The following is a 16118-nucleotide window of genomic DNA, read 5'->3' as shown; positions in this document are numbered from 1 at the left end:
TTTTCCGTTTACATATTTTGAATGTCCACGATGATTTTATGAATCGAACAAGGTATCATGCCATACGTCAGACTTGTAACGGAGAAAGTAGTATATCACAATCACCCTTAAGGCATACATATACTAATATACAGCATTTGACAGCGTCAAACATGTCCGGGTCGCAAATGCAATTTGCGACCAGTGTCACTTGCGAGAACTGCCAAACTCTCAAGCTGGTGTAAATCAAGGCGCTTAATATACTGCCAGGTGGGTCAAAATGTGAAAAACACTCTACAGCCAATAATTTACAGGATGACATTAACACACTTCTAAAATAAAAAATAATGAATGAAAATTTACTTTTCTATTTCGAATATGTATTCTATGCAATACAGTATTACGTAATATTGAACTGGAATTGTGTCTGATGATGATTTTATATTATAATGGAGAGTTTTTGTAAATATTGTGTGTTGTGAAATATATAGCCAAATGGTTAAGAGAGCGTCGTGTTTTGAGTAATCGAATAACTTAAGAATCTCCATTCAAATTTTAAGATTGCAAAACTGCCTTCTTTAAATGTTCGCGAATTTGACGATTGTTTCGAGTTAAGTATGATTAGCGAATGGGCGCACCTTGTTACGTAGATCTGCCTTGAGCTCACCGAGAAGTTTGATAGTTTGGCAATGACAGCTAAATTTCTGACACATCTTGACTCGCGGATCATATCCTCTTGGCCGGGACCTGATCAGAATGCATGAATTGACCTGAATTGGGATTGCGATTGAATTCGGAACCTGCTTCATTCAATCACTGGTTTAATCAATAATCTGATCTATACACTTAAATAATTACTAAGCCAACGGTAGTCCTACGTCAACCTTGCGGTAATATGTTAGGTATAACCCATCCATAGTTTTTATTCGTCAACTGTTTTGCAGCAAACCGGAAGGAATCGTTTTAAAAAGACCTAGCAGACGAATTTCTTAAAAAACTTGAAGGTACTGCAAGTGCTGGTTCAAAAGTTCCATTTTCAAATGATTGGAGGGGGTGAATATGGTCGTGAGCAAGATGCTGAACTATAGGTGTTTCGTTCTTGACACTTTCAGGACATGACGTGAGACGAGTAGCGAGACGTAACTTTCAGAATTATTTACTTTTTGTTTGGGTGTGTGGTTATGATTTCAATGTCAACTCGCTAAGGAAAATAATTGAAGGAAAAAATAAACAAATATATATTCGTGGAATATAGTGCACAACCTCCTTTTGCTCTAGCCAATTACTTGTAACGGCCCTTTCCGGATCTCCTTCCCGGTATATGCACAGCATTCTCCTCCTCCCTGAGCAAAATTAGTGGAGCTACAATCAGCGTTATTTTTTGTCACCAACGCCGTAAGCTGATAGTACTCTTTTCCCCGCCGATGGGAGCCAAACAGAAGTACATTTTGCTTGGAAAGAAAAGCGAAAAGATATACTAAAACATCCTTCTGCACTGTTATGATTCGACAATAAAGCGCGAGCAGCTATTTTGCCAACGAATGCATTTGTCACCAAAAGATACGACTTGTTTTGTAAACAAATTTGTTTTTTCACGAGCAATGGCCGAACAGCAATTTTGACATTGCGGTCCACCTATAGTACAACGCCTTGGTCGTGAGTACGTTGACAACTTTATCAAGCGGTATGGCATAGGGGAGCCGCGGGTAAGACGGACAGTGGGGGTATAATGGACTGATGGTTGATTTGTATAGTTGCATTATGAATTTCCAATTTCTGTTGATGGGAAACCCTTCTACATACTATTCTATAATATTTAAACCATCCTATGACAATGAATACTGATCAAAAGTGGAAGTAAGAAACAAAAACCGAAAATCGAACATGATTTGTAACTTTTGCGGCTTCGATATTAAGCATTTTGAGTGGTTTAATTGCAAAATTGAATTCACTGATGGATATATTTCGGTTTGTGAGTTGACAGAGAAGTGATATTAGGTATGTACGGAAAAGTAAATTCATTCGTAAGTGGTAAATTTGAATAAATTAAATAATTGCACTGGGTGGGGTTGAAATGGACAGTCACATCCATAATCACATCCAATGCATGATGGGAAGTGAAGGGAAGAATATTGAACTCTTTTTTTATTGCTTTCTCTTTTTGTTCTATTTCAGTTACTGGACGCACAAACACTGAGAGAGTGAAATTATTCCTCTCGCGAGCGATAAACCTCTACGCTTCGTATATTATGAACCTGTCCATATTCCCTCCACTACAAGTCCATTATACCCGCACCGATAAAAATGTTAAACTTTTCGGCTTGTTTTAATTTCAGTAAAAAACATGGGAAAACTCACTTTTATAAAACATTTAGCCAGTTATTCCGAAAACCAGTATATTGAACTGTAAGAAACTGCTTTTAAATTTTTGAAAACATGAGCTTCCAAAGACACAATTGAAGTTTTCCTTAACATGTCCATCTCCCCTACGCTCCCCTACGCTAAAGTGACCAGACGTCCCGCGTTACGCGGGACAGTCCCGCGTAAGATTCCGTCCCGCATTTGGCAAGAGAATCGGAAATGTCCCGCGATATCAATACATTTCAATATCACAATTTGATCATGTTGATTTACTTAAATGGATGAACCTCAAAAAAACTTTTATTTGGCAGACTGTTCAAGAGCGCTTCTAATGCATCCAAAGATTAATACGTTGAGCTGGTTTCATCGCACCGACATTAAGCTTTTTGTTTAGAGAGTGTTAACTTGAAAATGATTTTTATAAAAGTCCCCTATTGATCCGCAACGGACCAACGTCAGACAAAAAAATTATCTTTGGTCCCCTACCTCGGTCAGGGCTTAACGTTTTAAATAAGCCGGAAGAACTAGTTTATACTCGACAAGAAGAGGCAGAGTTGTTTGATGAAGTATCGTAAATGAGACGCTGGGCGGTCTTACGGAAGTTGGCCGGAACCTGAACCATGGCCGATGAAAAGATGTACATCGGCGTGTTATTTTACCTTTTCGTGGCTTTGGTGGTCTTCTGTCTTTCTATTTTGACAATTCGCCCAAAAGTTTTCTATCGGGCGCAGCTGGGGAATGATGGGAAGGTTGGTAGTCTTTGCGATAATGTTTATCTCCTGCCGATCCATCCTCCAGTGATCTTTTGGCATAATGGGCTGATCCCAGGTTCGGCATAAAGACCACATCACCTTCCCGACTCCGGCAAGCACTTCGTATTATATATCTCCCCGTTCACCATATGATTCGACAGAAGAGCGGCCTTCACGTCTGTCAGAGAAGGACCTTCTTCGAGAACATGATGTGAATGATATATTCGACGTCATCGCTTACCTGGGGAACGTAAAGTACCCGGTCCCCTGCCATTCTTTGAATTCTAACATCAAGTACGTCTTGTTTCATTATGAGTACGAAAAGAAGTTTTTCACTTCTTTCGCCGAAAAGAAGTTTCTCACCAGCACCTCAAGCTACTCTTTCTGGTCCTGGTGCCTCAGGATGTCCAACTCCTTCGCTGTGGGGTGGAGCTTGCAGTATGGAAAAATCATCAAGTTGCTTGACAGTGCTGCTGCTGTGACTCAACATCATTGAATCATTTTTGTTGCAGACTTAATAAACGTAAGATTTAAAGAAAATTTGTTCCTATAAATTATCTTTCATCACCATCCGAAATTATTCCTTTTTTTTTTGAATGCATACGTTAACACTAAAATCGATGAAAAATGAATTGGAATTTTCGAGCATTTCATTCGGTAAGTTGACGAAAATTGTAGAATTTGAATCGTGCTTGCCATGCGTAAATGCTCTCATTGAGCGAGTGATTTTCGGGCGTAAACAAAATCTAAACCACCGAAAAATCGCAACTGAGTGCCGATACTCAGAAAGAAATAATACTGATCAGTTTAGACTCGCTAAACTATGGTTTATGTTCACAAAACGTATATAAAGTTTTGTTTTTGTGTCCCGCATTAGACCTCTGACCATCTGGTCACTTTACCCTACGCTTAAGCGGCGGTGACACTGGTTGCAGAAAAGTGGTCGTACGAATTGTATGCAATAGTGAAAACAAACAACCACATTGAGTTATATTGGTGTGATTACATTGCTTCCATCTTGCTTCGTTCGAATTCGTCTGCTTCTATCGAACAAAATTGTTTGTTTCTCTTCGTACAATCAAATTTTCGTGCGTACTCCTACCCAAAGTAACCTTAACCTTACCTATGATAAACCAGGAATAAGCGTAAGAACACACTGGACGGCTTCCCCGCGCGGATTTTGCAATGACAGACCGCCGCGGGGCCTCGATAATGGAATGTGAATGAGATAAAACACACAAGGCGGAGCGGGTACGGCCGGCTCTAAAGTCACTGTTGTAAGGTTCCTCATTCTCTGCGGTGGCTCGATGGAGATGATGCGCCGCAACGGTTTTGTGATAGTATTAGTGTTTATGCGGTGCACATGAAGCAAGGTAATAGTTAATGTACTATCGGTGAGCCAATACGTGAAAATCACTCTGCGGTCATGTAGCTGCGGATTCTCGAATACTACCCAAATTATCGAGAAATGCAATATTTCAGACGTGTGCGATCAACTTCTTTCTCCCTCTCGCTCAGGTAAACATCCCTCTTCCGTTTTCCACCATTCTGTCTTTATATACCTCCCCTCTAATCCGCTTACTGTCCAAACAGTTGTACCTTGGTACAGTTGTAGTCTATGGTACACTCGTCTTGCATCCGTCTATAAAAATATGATAATGGCCGCTAGTGAAGCCGTCGAAAGCCGCTGAATGTGTTTTTCATCGAGCTCCTGCTGCGACTTGTCATTGCGAGAATCGCGCGGGAGAGCCGTCTAGTGTGTTTCCACGCTAAGTTTTTCAGTCGTATTGTTGTCAATGACAAGACGAGAACGGTTTATACATTACAGTTCGTTGCCGTTTGCAAACATAGATAAAAGTCTTAACGCGTGTACCAGTGCGAGTCGAACTTTCTCTGAAGAAAAAACCTCCGATCCAAAAACGGAATGGAATCTGAAGTTCCCACTCATGTTGATTGGAAAGTTCATCAATCATCACATTTTTAATACTAACCTTAAAGATCTGTCGAGTCTCACTCGTGGGGTACTTGCATAACATAGGGCACTAGATCGCTCAGCAGAGCAGTGAAATCAGTTGATATGTGGCGTATTAAATAATACGGGGAGGGGTTAAACCCGTTCTTGTTCTCGTTCTGATTCTCGACACATTACAGTACAAAAATTTTAATGACAATTTGAAACACATAAATATTCAATACACGATGTTGTGGATTGCAAACGCGTAGGAGCCTGTGACGGAGTCTGCCAACTAGTTCTGGAAAATGTAGTACGTAAAACACAATATGACGATGAAGACGATTTGCCGTCCCGTTTTACAAGAAAGGCTGAACAGGCTAAAGACATTGCGAATGAAATTAACCAACTGGATAGAAATGATAAAGAAGGCAGAGTTTGATTTGATATAACCGAAGGCGCCTAGAAGTATATCCTAAGGTGGGCCAACTTGCTAAAACCACTCTTCAGCCATCTTGGAAGTCTACTGTGTTTTGTTAGTAAATAAAACACAATACGCTAGTGCCGAAGCTCGCTCGTGATCAGTCTGTCTCTTTCACGCTACAAGCAAATAATTCCCCTTCTGCTTTCTTCCGTACTGTTTTCATATACCGTTCCCCTAACCAACTTAGTGACGAAACGGTCTCACCTTAGGATATACTTCTAGGCGCCTTGTCCTAAACGACAACGAAATCAATCCACTTATCAGACTGTGTAGCACTTCCCTGACACGGGTCTTAGAATACATTTGAAAAAAATAACAGTGTCTAACCACCATAGGAACATTTATTACACCCTAAAATTTCCACATGCCAAATTTTATTCCATTTGCTTAATTAATTCTCGAGTTATGCAAACATTTGTGTTTCATTTATATGGCAGCCCCCCCTTAAAGAGGGGGGTGGAGTGCCTAACCACCGTAAACATATTTATTACACCCTAAAACCTCCACATGCCAAATTTGATTTAGTTTTCTTGATTAATTCTCGAGTTATGCAGAAATTTGTGTTTCATTTGTATGGCAGCCCCCCCCCCCCCTTAAAGAGGGGGGTGGAGTGCCTAACCCCCGTAAACATATTTATTACACCCTAAAACCTCCACATGCCAAATTTGGTTTCGTTTGCTTGTTTAACTCTCGAGTAATGAAGAAATTTGTGTTTCATTTGTATGACAGCGCCCCCATAGAGGGGGGAGGGGTCTGGAAATATCATAAAAACTTCCCCCGACCCCAAAAATCCCTACATACCAATTTTCATGTCGATCGGTTCAGTAGTTTCCGAGTCCATAAGAATTAGACAGAAATCCATTTTTATATATGCGAATTGGGGCTCTTTTGGTATTAACAAGTTCTTCCGCACAGTAACTCGATGTTGATAGTTCCTTAATATTTTCCTTCGTTGACCGTATTGTTTCCATATATTCACGTTGGAGAGCTTCAACCCTTCTCTTCGTTGGCCGAGGCATTTTGATTGAATGTAATACTTTTCCGTTCACAATTTTTGAAAGCATAGGCAACCGCAACAGTGTTCCGAGTTCTCCAACACAATTTTCTTAACCAGTGTTAAAGTTACATTATGAACCTATTAAACATAAAAATAATAATTGTATTGATATCAACACAATTTTATTTTATTGATTTTCATGACATGAACGCTATGACTCAGGAATAACATTTTATTGAGTGGTTTTTAAAGCTGTTTCGATTATGTTGTCTGGCATCAGAGTCGAAAAAATAACGATGCTCTCACCAATACAAACAAAACCATTGCGGAAAATTGGAAAATGAAAATTCAACTTTCAAGGCACTAGCTCGAGTTTTCTGACGTTTTTCCTATACAGTGCTACGGCAGATGAAAATTTAATATCTTGTGAGTAATCGATTAGAGTTTGGTTGATATTACTTGATGAGAAGTGTGCGAAAACGATCATTTTCTTCACACTGTTCCGCAAAATTATTGATTTTCGGGCGAGGGGTGAGGGAGGGTGATGAAAGAAATGAGTGCCATTGTGGCAGCCATTTGTGGCTTTCTTCCACCTTCACCTTAAAGAAAAGAACATAATTGAATGAAAAAACTCCAGATAATATTCATTCTTCAACCTCATTCCGTTTTAATAGTTATTTAATTCAACCTCCTCAGAACAGAATTTTTGATTTTTCGATCTGTAAGACCCAGCGCGAGCACAAAAGCACTCTTCACCAGACGGCATGAAAATCGACGCGGTGCCTCAACTGAACAAAATTGCACAATTGTGTGCGATATCAATCTTTCATTCTTCCTTTGTATCGAACAGAAAAAAGGCCAATTTGGAGAACCTCGCTACCGTCTGGTCATTAACTGTATGATTGATGGACGTGATTCGAGAATAGCTTGTCCATTCAAAATAAATTGAAAACGGGCGGAGCTTAATTTGCAATATTTTCTCTATCCAAATTGCCCGTAGAACGAACGCTGCATTTGCTATTTCTATTTCATAGAAATCGTGTCCTATTTTCTGATTTGGCACTATCACTGTAGGATGTAGACCAACATAAAAAAATAGGTAATGATTTCTTAGGTTCTCGTTGTTGTTACACACACAAAACAGTTTCAAATAAAGCAACACCAGTTGGACCAGCCATGAGAGCCTACCAGGCCACAGGTTGAGTATAACTAGTGTAAGGAAATGCGAATCCGCTTCCAACGCGAATAAAAAATATAATGGAAAAAAACAACAAAAACTACCTGATTTTAGCTATAAGCGAGAGCGGAGAAAACACGTGTCAATTCCCGATAGATTTTCTCGGTAGATTATGAAATTCAGATTTCATCTCTACTATTGTTTTACTTGCAACGCAGCTAGCATCCTCTAAAGGGTTGATGTGATATTTCAAGGCGACAAAAATGTCATTCCACTCAAAGCAGATCGATTTTCTTTTCAAAATTCCGAGCTTACATAGAACAGAACATGCATGCAACGATAAGTATCGGCTTGTGGTATTATATAACTGTATAATTTATTCCATTGTTGACGAACGCAATCGTCCCTATTAGTTTCGTTCATATTGGCTAGAGTTTGTTTGACGTACGAAAACGACAATGCACTTATTTTGCGAAATAAAGAAATAAAGAAATTAGAACTATACACCGTAACAAATTGGCCGAACAAATAATATAACATCTAAATCACTATGGAGTACCCGGAATAAAATTCCTACTTGTGTCGCCGCGTTGCCGTCCGAATTGGCCGCCGTGAAGGAGGAGCATTGTTTCCACCGGTGCCTATGCTGAACATTGGTGCCGCGGCGGGTCCTCCAGCTCCGTTGGGCACCGCGAAGGGTCCACCGGCGGCTATCGGTGTCGGCATCGCACTGTTGAACCCAAAAGCGCCACTAGAATTGGAGCCAGTGGAGAAGTTGAAAGCAGGCTGCTGCTGGATTGTCGCCGAGGGAACGTTACCACTGCCAAACATTCCCCCACCTGTTCCTGCTTGCGGTTGGCTAGCGGTCACCCCGCCGAATGAGAAGGGTTTCACCATTGCCTGATTGTTGCTGCTGTGAGCGATGTTGGTGTTATTGTTTGTGTTAGCTGAGAAGGAGAATGTGCTATTGCTGCCGAACGCAGGTGCGGTTGCCGCTGCAGCTGCGCTGTTGTTGTTGTTGTTGTTTGCATTTGTGTGTGTTCCAAAGGAAAAAGATGAATTTGCGCCGCCTCCTCCTAGAGAATTTGACGAAGGTCCAGCTGTGTTAGATCCAGCTGTGAAACCAAAACTGTTGGACTTGATGGGAGTCGCGGCGACGGCGGCAGCCGGCATACTAGAATTATTGTTTGCTTGTCCAAAGGCAAACGGTTTTCCAGCATTTGTAGCTGTCGTTGATGGGCCCGAAGAAGCGGAAGACGCGCCGAACGTAAATGCCCCAGAAGCACCGGGCGCGGATTGGTTGTTATTGTTGGTGGCAATGGAGGAAGACGCTGCTGCTCCGAAAATTCCTCCCGCTGGCGTGGCCGTGTTGGATACCATTGTGCCGAAGGGAGAGGCAGCACTGGAGGTTGAACCTACCGATCCGCCGAAAACGGAGCTAAAAAAAGAAAAAACAATAATGATAACTGTTGTAATGCTTCAGAAACGAGATACAGTGATACTAAGCGTGGAAACACACTAGACGGCTCACCCGCGCGATTTTCGCAATGACAAGTCGCAGCAGGAACTTGAAGTAAAACACATTAAGCGGCTCTCGGCTTATTATATTTTAGACGGATGCAAGACGAGTCTATGATACAAGGTACAACTGTTTGGATAGTAAGCGGATGAGAGATGCGGTATATAAAGACAGAATGGTGGAAAACGGAAGAGGGGATGTTTACCTGAGCAAGAGGGAGAGAGAAGTTGATCACAAACGTCTAAAATATTGCATTTCTCGACAATTTGGATGGAATTCGAGTATCCGCAGCTACATGACCGCAGAATGATTTTCACGTATTGGCTCACCTGAGAGTACATTTCTTATTGCCTTGCTTTATTTACACCTATCAAAAGCGCATAAACACTAATACTCCCACAAAACCGTTGCGGCGCATCATCTCCATCGACCCACCGCAGCGTATGAGGAACCTTACAACAGTGATATTGGAACCGCACACACCCGCCCCGCCTTATGTGTTTTATCTCATTCACATTTCATTATCGAGGCCCCGCGGCGAACTGTCATTGCAAAATCCGCGCGGGAGAGCCGTCCAGTGTGTTCTTACGCTAATTCGAGTTACTACCCCCAACATGCAAATCTATTTTCCCTGCTTTTGAAGTCGAAAATAAGCTTTCTGAACATTCTATTCTCGCGACATATTTCAGAAGTGGTTTCACGAGTCTGTCGTACCAAATACTCGAAAATTTTCCAGTAGAGTGGGAATCGAACCAAAGGCCGTTCTCTTTCTTGACAATTGTAAGGCCCATCATTTCCAACATGAGCTGATTTCGGATGACGGCTTGATAGAGGTCATTCATTCAAATTACATTCAAAACAGGTCATTCAAATTACCAAAACAAGATACAGAGACAAATTACATCTTGAAATCGCCTATGAGACTGACTTTAAGCAACGGATTAGGAAAATCAACCTTAACGACGTTTCTTTTTGACTGCATGAAGTATGGATGGATGACTCCGAAAGAGCGATTCAACCATCTTGGAAGAATATAGGCTGGATAGTTGGAACTGCTGCACGAAGACGATGTTCCTTTGCGTATATTGTTCAATTACTAGATGGACATCGACACAGTTGAAACAACAGAATATCCCGAGGAAGAATTTTGCGTTGATGAATACTTAGACGCGAAAATTATCGCTCTGGTACTGAATAAGGACGACATAGGCTGCGACGGCATAAGAGAAGGAGATGACGAACATTTCTTGGATGAACAAGAAGACGAAGATTCGATTTTGGAGGACATCGTACTTCAAGGACCAGCATTAACCTAAAACCACCAAGTCACTGGCTCAGGTAATCAGGGCTGAGGACAAACACTTTGAAATTACTGATATGTTGCACCTAATAAAGATTCGTAATGCTGCGCTGCAGATGTACTTGGATAAATAAACTTGTGACGAAACATTTCCGAGTACAATATTGTTTATTATGAATTGACATATAGTTTGCATTATTTGAGAATGCAAACAACAATTACTTGAATAAAGATGAAATGAGAAAGAGAAAATTAATTTTTCAATAATAATTACTTAAGAGCAAGGCCGTTGGAAACTAAAAATGGCTGCCTCTGAGGTTTTTACCATGCTACCATGCCATCTAGCATTTTGAGGCACACATCTCAACAAATTCGAACGTTTCATCCCTGAAATTGTTACTCATAGCTTGCTGCAGTGCAGCACACCTGCATCAACAATTTCAGGTACGAGACGTTTGTATTTGTTGAGATGTGTACCACGTTAAATGCGGGGTGGCAAGATGAAAAACCGCAGAGGCAGCACAAGGTGGTTTCCATCGACCTTCACCTTAAGAAAGTAACATTCCAATGATACCAAGGGGGAAAACAATGGATTGCCATGGGTTGAGGACACATGCAGATGAGGCCAGAAATGTCGTATGCAACCTATTATGTTCACCAATTGACTACTGGTTGGATTCCAAGTTATTAGAGGTTCAATAATAGAATAGTCACGTGGATTTGAGTTATTTTCTTGAGGGAAACTTTTTTTATGCGGTCCCTATCTACCGCACAAAAAAAGTGTTTTTCAAAATGTGTACCGAACACGGTTTTTTAAAGCTACTGGTGAATTTTTGCACGATTTTTTTATGCGATTTTTTTTATGCGGTCCCTATCCTCCGCACAAAAAAAGGTTTGCCTGTAATGTCCTAGAGGTGGGAAACGTCATTATGATCTGCTCGTATGATATGATTACTGAATGGTTTATTTCGCTATTTTATAAACTGCATTTTTGCTTGAAGCTTTTCAGGAAATTCTATTTATGAAGCATTAGAATGGGTGGAAAAAAAATCATTTTAGATAGGATCATAGTTTTCTTCCAGTTTTTTTTAAGAGCAATATTCCATTTTTTTTAAAAATACTATTGGCCCTGCGTGCCGTGCGAATCACTGAGAATGGGATGCACCCAATGCTCTCTGCTTTTCGATTTTCCTTCACTGTTCTCTTCTCCGTTGTGAAACACAAATTAAATACAGTCTTTCGAGAATAATCGGCCAACAGACCGACTGTGTTTTGTTGGCTCGCTGTGCGCACTAGCAAACCAACCCGACCAAACTATCGGCTGAAAAAAGTCTGCAGTGTGCGGGGGCTCTTAAAGTCTTTGTTATCAAAGAAAAGAAGAAGAAAGAGAACATATAATTCCCCATACATTTATGCAGACAGCGAATTGTTTCCCACCAAGGATCCGAACCCGAGCGAAAGAAAACAGTAGAGTTCGCCACGGGTAGGTTGAAGTCAGTAGCGGCATATTCAAAATACACAAGCAATAAATATCGTAACGTAATCTTCCGTCAACTATGCAGTCAAACAACCAATAGCTAGGCTTAAATTCATTGAACTCACCTTGCACTGGGGGCATTACTGGAACCACCACCAAAAACTGAAGCCGCTCCGAAGCCGCCGCCGCTGCTGCTACCCGCGGAGACTGCCCCAGAAGGTTGTGCTCCGAAAACTGAAGGTGCTGCGTTTGTACCACTGCCTGAGGGAGCACCAAATGCAGGTGGATTACTTTTCGTCATTGCGCCAAATGTTGGTGCCGCCGCCGTTGCCATTGTCCCAAAGGTTGCTGTGTTATTGCTGTTGCCATTGCTGGTACCGAACACGTTCGTCATTGGACCAGCAGCGACTGCCTTCGCACCGAAGCTGAATGTGCTGCTGTTTTGCGTCGTCATCGTATTATTGGCGCTAGCTTGGGCCGCCGATGCTCCTCCGAAAGCGAACGGTGAATCTGCGGCGGGTTTTGTGACTGTCGAACCGCCACCGAATACGCTAGCGGGATTGGAGGAAACGTTACCGAAGGAAGGCGGCGGTGGTGCGGCAGCTGCTGTTGTTGTTGGGCCACCGGTTCCGAACACACCGAAAGGCTTCGATCCAAACGAGGATGCAGCGGATGTTGTGGCCGTACCGAAGCTAGGAGCAGTGGAAGCTGTGGTGTTGGCCGCACCAAAACCAAATGCTGGGGTCGTAGATGTGTTTCCAAAACCACCGAAGGTAGTAGGGGCACTAGCGGCACTGACGGGTGCAATTAGCGTCGCTGTTGGCATCGCTGATGACGATGAATTTTGTCCGACAGTTACTGTCGAAGGCTTAGCAGCCGATGCGCCACCAAATGTGAAAGCATTTGCGGCTGGGGCAGCTTTCGGTGCCGGATCCTTTCCGAACCCTGTGAATCCGATTCCGGTGGTAGGATTTGTGGTCGTTATCGTAGACGCTGCGATATTACCAAACGATGGTAAGCTAGATGAGCCTGTTGTTGTCGTTGTTAAAGCTTGTGGTGCCGAACTGACTACTTTGAAAGCGCTAAATTCGTTGCCACCTCGGAAGGAAATTCCCGACTGAGTGGTGGTTACGGATGAATTGGTTTCATTTGTTGTCACAGCAGGAAGAAGCGAAAAGGCTGACTTTTCTGCCGCTGGCTTGACTACCGGAGCTGGTGAGAAAGATATGAGGTTTGCTGTTGCAGGGGTAGCTAATGACGGAGGTGCGGATACGACCGAGGATACAGCTGTGACTGAACTGGATGATGTTTGATTGGAAGCGGTTGATGGGAAGCTATACGCTGGGGGAGCATCTGCTTTGGAAGCGGCGACAGCGGATGCAACTGGTGTAGTGCCGAACGTGAATCCGCTGGACGGTTTATCTTCCGGCTTAGCAACCGCAGCGAGCGTCTTCGTGGAAGTTCCAAAAGCAAATGTTGACTCTGCCGGTTTTGCAGCGCTGGTAGTTCCAAATGTAAAACCTCCTGCAGGCTTTGGCGATTCCTTTAAGTTCCCCGCAAAAGACGGCTGTGGGGAGTCAATTTTACCCAACCCAGCGTCCTTAATTGGATTATTAATAAGCGCAGAAATACCACTCAAAGTAGGAACGGGCAACTCTTGCTTCTTTTCCTCCACTTTTGGCGGAGCGTCAACCGTATCTTTTTTCAATACAGACAACACCTCCTTGGGCGCTTCTTCCTCGTCATTGTAGTCGTCACTCAGACAACTCAGTATGAGCGAAAGCTTCGATTTTTCCACCCGTTTCAAGGCAACTTGATCACTGTTCAAAATCGGAGATTTCTGCTTCGGTTTTATGAAGCTGATCCTTCCGCCCAGCTCATCGTCGTCATCACGGTCTTCCTTATCGTCGACAGTTGCTGGGCGAACTAACGATTCGTCGTACTTTTTGTTGAAAAGCGTAATTTTTGGCTGCTTCGGTTGTGGTCTTATCGCAGCCGGAAGCTGCACTTCCGCAACCGCTTTCACTGTCTGGGGTAATGGCGAAGATTCTGTTCTTCTCACTTTCCCAGTGTCCAAAGAATCGACTCGACTCTCTCTGGCTACTGCCGTCTCGCATGAGCCTGGTGAAATCGCCTGTGATGAGAATGATTGATCCACGTTAAGCCTTCCAGGGCGCGGCTGGACATATTCCACCCGCTTCGGAGTGTTCATCACTAAGCTCGAGCTCAGCGAACTCGAAATGTCATTGTTTTTGCTGCACAACCGTTTCTTTTGCAACTGTTGGTCTGCTGAACCCGCCAAAGGCGGCGAAGCAGATGACGGCAACTCTCGAGCCCGCTTCGTTCCCACCCCAACCGTATCAACTTCGGTCAGTTCCTTGCATTGTTTCTTGATACGATCGGCATCCAACTCTTCGTTATTGATTCTTTTTCTAGATATCTCCTTCAGTGCATCAAGCACACTTCTCGTTGGGGCGGTCTCCACCTCCGCCGTAGGTGCAATAACTTTGTTCTCAGAATCTGTCTCATCTTCCTGAGCGCGTGACGCCTTCAGATGGTTTTCAGACGGAACCAGCAGTGATCCGGCCCGCAAAATATTCGATCTGGTGTTGGCTTGAAAAACTGACTTTTCCGGTGGCGCTATTCGAACCGATGTAATCGAACTGTTTCGCCTCGGAGAGTACTTAATCTCAGTTTTCCTCAAGTGAACCACCGGAAACTGACCGGGTTTTGTGTACAAGTTTGTCATCGATTGACTTCTGTTCAGTGTTGATTGCGATTTGTCGTGGTATTTCACCAATCTGTTAACTAGACCTCGACTCTGAGCGTCCGTGTAAACCCTAGAAATAAATAAAAATCAAACTCAAACTGCATGTACTTTCTCTTTTCTGTTTAACTTACTGCGGATCTATTCTGCTCAGTCCAGTCGTAGTCAAACTTCCACTGCTCTTGAAATTCGTTTTGCTGCTGAGAAGTGGCGATGTGGGTTTTCGTTTTACTGTGCCAATCTGTTTCGGCGAAGTCCCCAATAAACCGCTGATGCTCCTGCCAACGGTACCTGCTCTACTCTCTAAATGAGTGGAATCCGCCATCGGAGGGCTGTTCAGTGTTCTGCTGAAATCTTCCAGCGCGAACGATGTGAATCTGCTGCTGTAATTGTGACTCATATTAGTATAGTCGTAGTGTGCCGCCAATCCTGGAAATCCGCAAGTTGAAATGATAACATCACATTACATCCTACAGTAAAAACAAAGAAACTAACCTTGAAACCACTTCTGGTTCTAACGAATCTCTCGTTGTTATGCGCGGTTCACCTTGGCTCCGTCAAATCTCACGTTTTTCGTAGCACTCCCAAGTAATATTTGGAATTGGAATTTCAACCCGAATCCGTTTTATATACGTTTTCACTATGATTTGGCTGAATTTCGGTGCGAATTACGTTAAATTTTACCCATGCACAGAATTATCCTACACACGACTCGAACAAACGGCAGTTTACATGATGCTTTTTTTGACAGTTACTTCTATCGGAACCAGGCTTGCCAGTTTTTATTCAAATATCTATCAAATATCTAACAAGGCGCATAGAGATAACTACAGGTGAGCCAAAATATCAAAACCCCTACACTAAGAAAAATCTTTAGTAAATATGACCAATTTTTTGGTACATGTTACCAATTCACGAGTGATTTTCGACGATTTGTTTAAGCAATGTTGGATCAATATTGGCTCAACAAAAGCGATTCGTTGGGTTGAGACAACATTTTTTATTAACAATTTTCATTTAAAATGATGTGTAACTGATAACTTATACTATATACAAAGCAGTAATTCTACGATAATTGTTACATAATAATATCAATAGTTCCCATCGCAAGAGTTGGATATAGACATAGATTAATTGATTAGATTGGATATAGAACCGTTTTCTCGCTGCTACAATTTTAGTTTTCTATGGTGCGTGATTCGCACGAACTAAAACGAGAGATTATGATTTCAAAATTATGACAAATGGGGAACCAAATGTAGTTACTGACTCATTTTAATCTTCGTAAAAGTTCCTCCGTTGTACTCTCGCCACGATTCCAAGTGCTGTGCCTACTGTCCGCAGCCGTCCCCGT

General features: G+C 42.5%; 1 protein-coding gene across 2 annotated transcripts; it reads right to left on the bottom strand.

The window, feature by feature from the left end:
• Positions 1-7970: 7970 nt before the first annotated feature.
• Positions 7971-15502, bottom strand: LOC129778811 (nuclear envelope pore membrane protein POM 121). Of its 2 annotated transcripts, none has more exons than XM_055785922.1 (4): positions 15260-15502; positions 14899-15193; positions 12123-14837; positions 7971-9139 (listed from the first exon to the last, which is right to left on the bottom strand). In XM_055785922.1, exons 2-4 carry the CDS (start codon positions 15162-15164, stop codon positions 8275-8277), a joined length of 3846 nt encoding a protein of 1281 aa, XP_055641897.1. In that variant the 5' UTR covers positions 15165-15193; positions 15260-15502; the 3' UTR covers positions 7971-8274. The 2 variants fall into 2 exon arrangements, with proteins under 2 accessions (XP_055641897.1, XP_055641898.1); XM_055785923.1 differs by having other exon boundaries at positions 14899-15147.
• Between the last annotated feature and the right edge of the window lie 616 nt (positions 15503-16118).

This window comes from Toxorhynchites rutilus, chromosome 3 (genome assembly GCF_029784135.1).
Source record: "Toxorhynchites rutilus septentrionalis strain SRP chromosome 3, ASM2978413v1, whole genome shotgun sequence".
Classification (NCBI taxonomy): domain Eukaryota; kingdom Metazoa; phylum Arthropoda; class Insecta; order Diptera; family Culicidae; genus Toxorhynchites; species Toxorhynchites rutilus.
The sequence above is the reverse complement of the archived record's forward strand: the minus strand, read 5'-3'. Positions and strand labels throughout refer to the sequence as shown.

Coding starts and splice junctions, on each gene's coding strand:
- LOC129778811 (XM_055785922.1), bottom strand. CDS start 15,164: ATGAGTCACAATTACAGCAGCAGATTCACATCGTTCGCGCTGGAAGAT. Junction 14,838..14,898: donor CTGAGCAGAATAGATCCGCA/GTAAGTTAAACA, acceptor ATTTATTTCTAG/GGTTTACACGGACGCTCAGA. Junction 9,140..12,122: donor AGTAATGCCCCCAGTGCAAG/GTGAGTTCAATG, acceptor TTCTTTTTTTAG/CTCCGTTTTCGGCGGATCGG.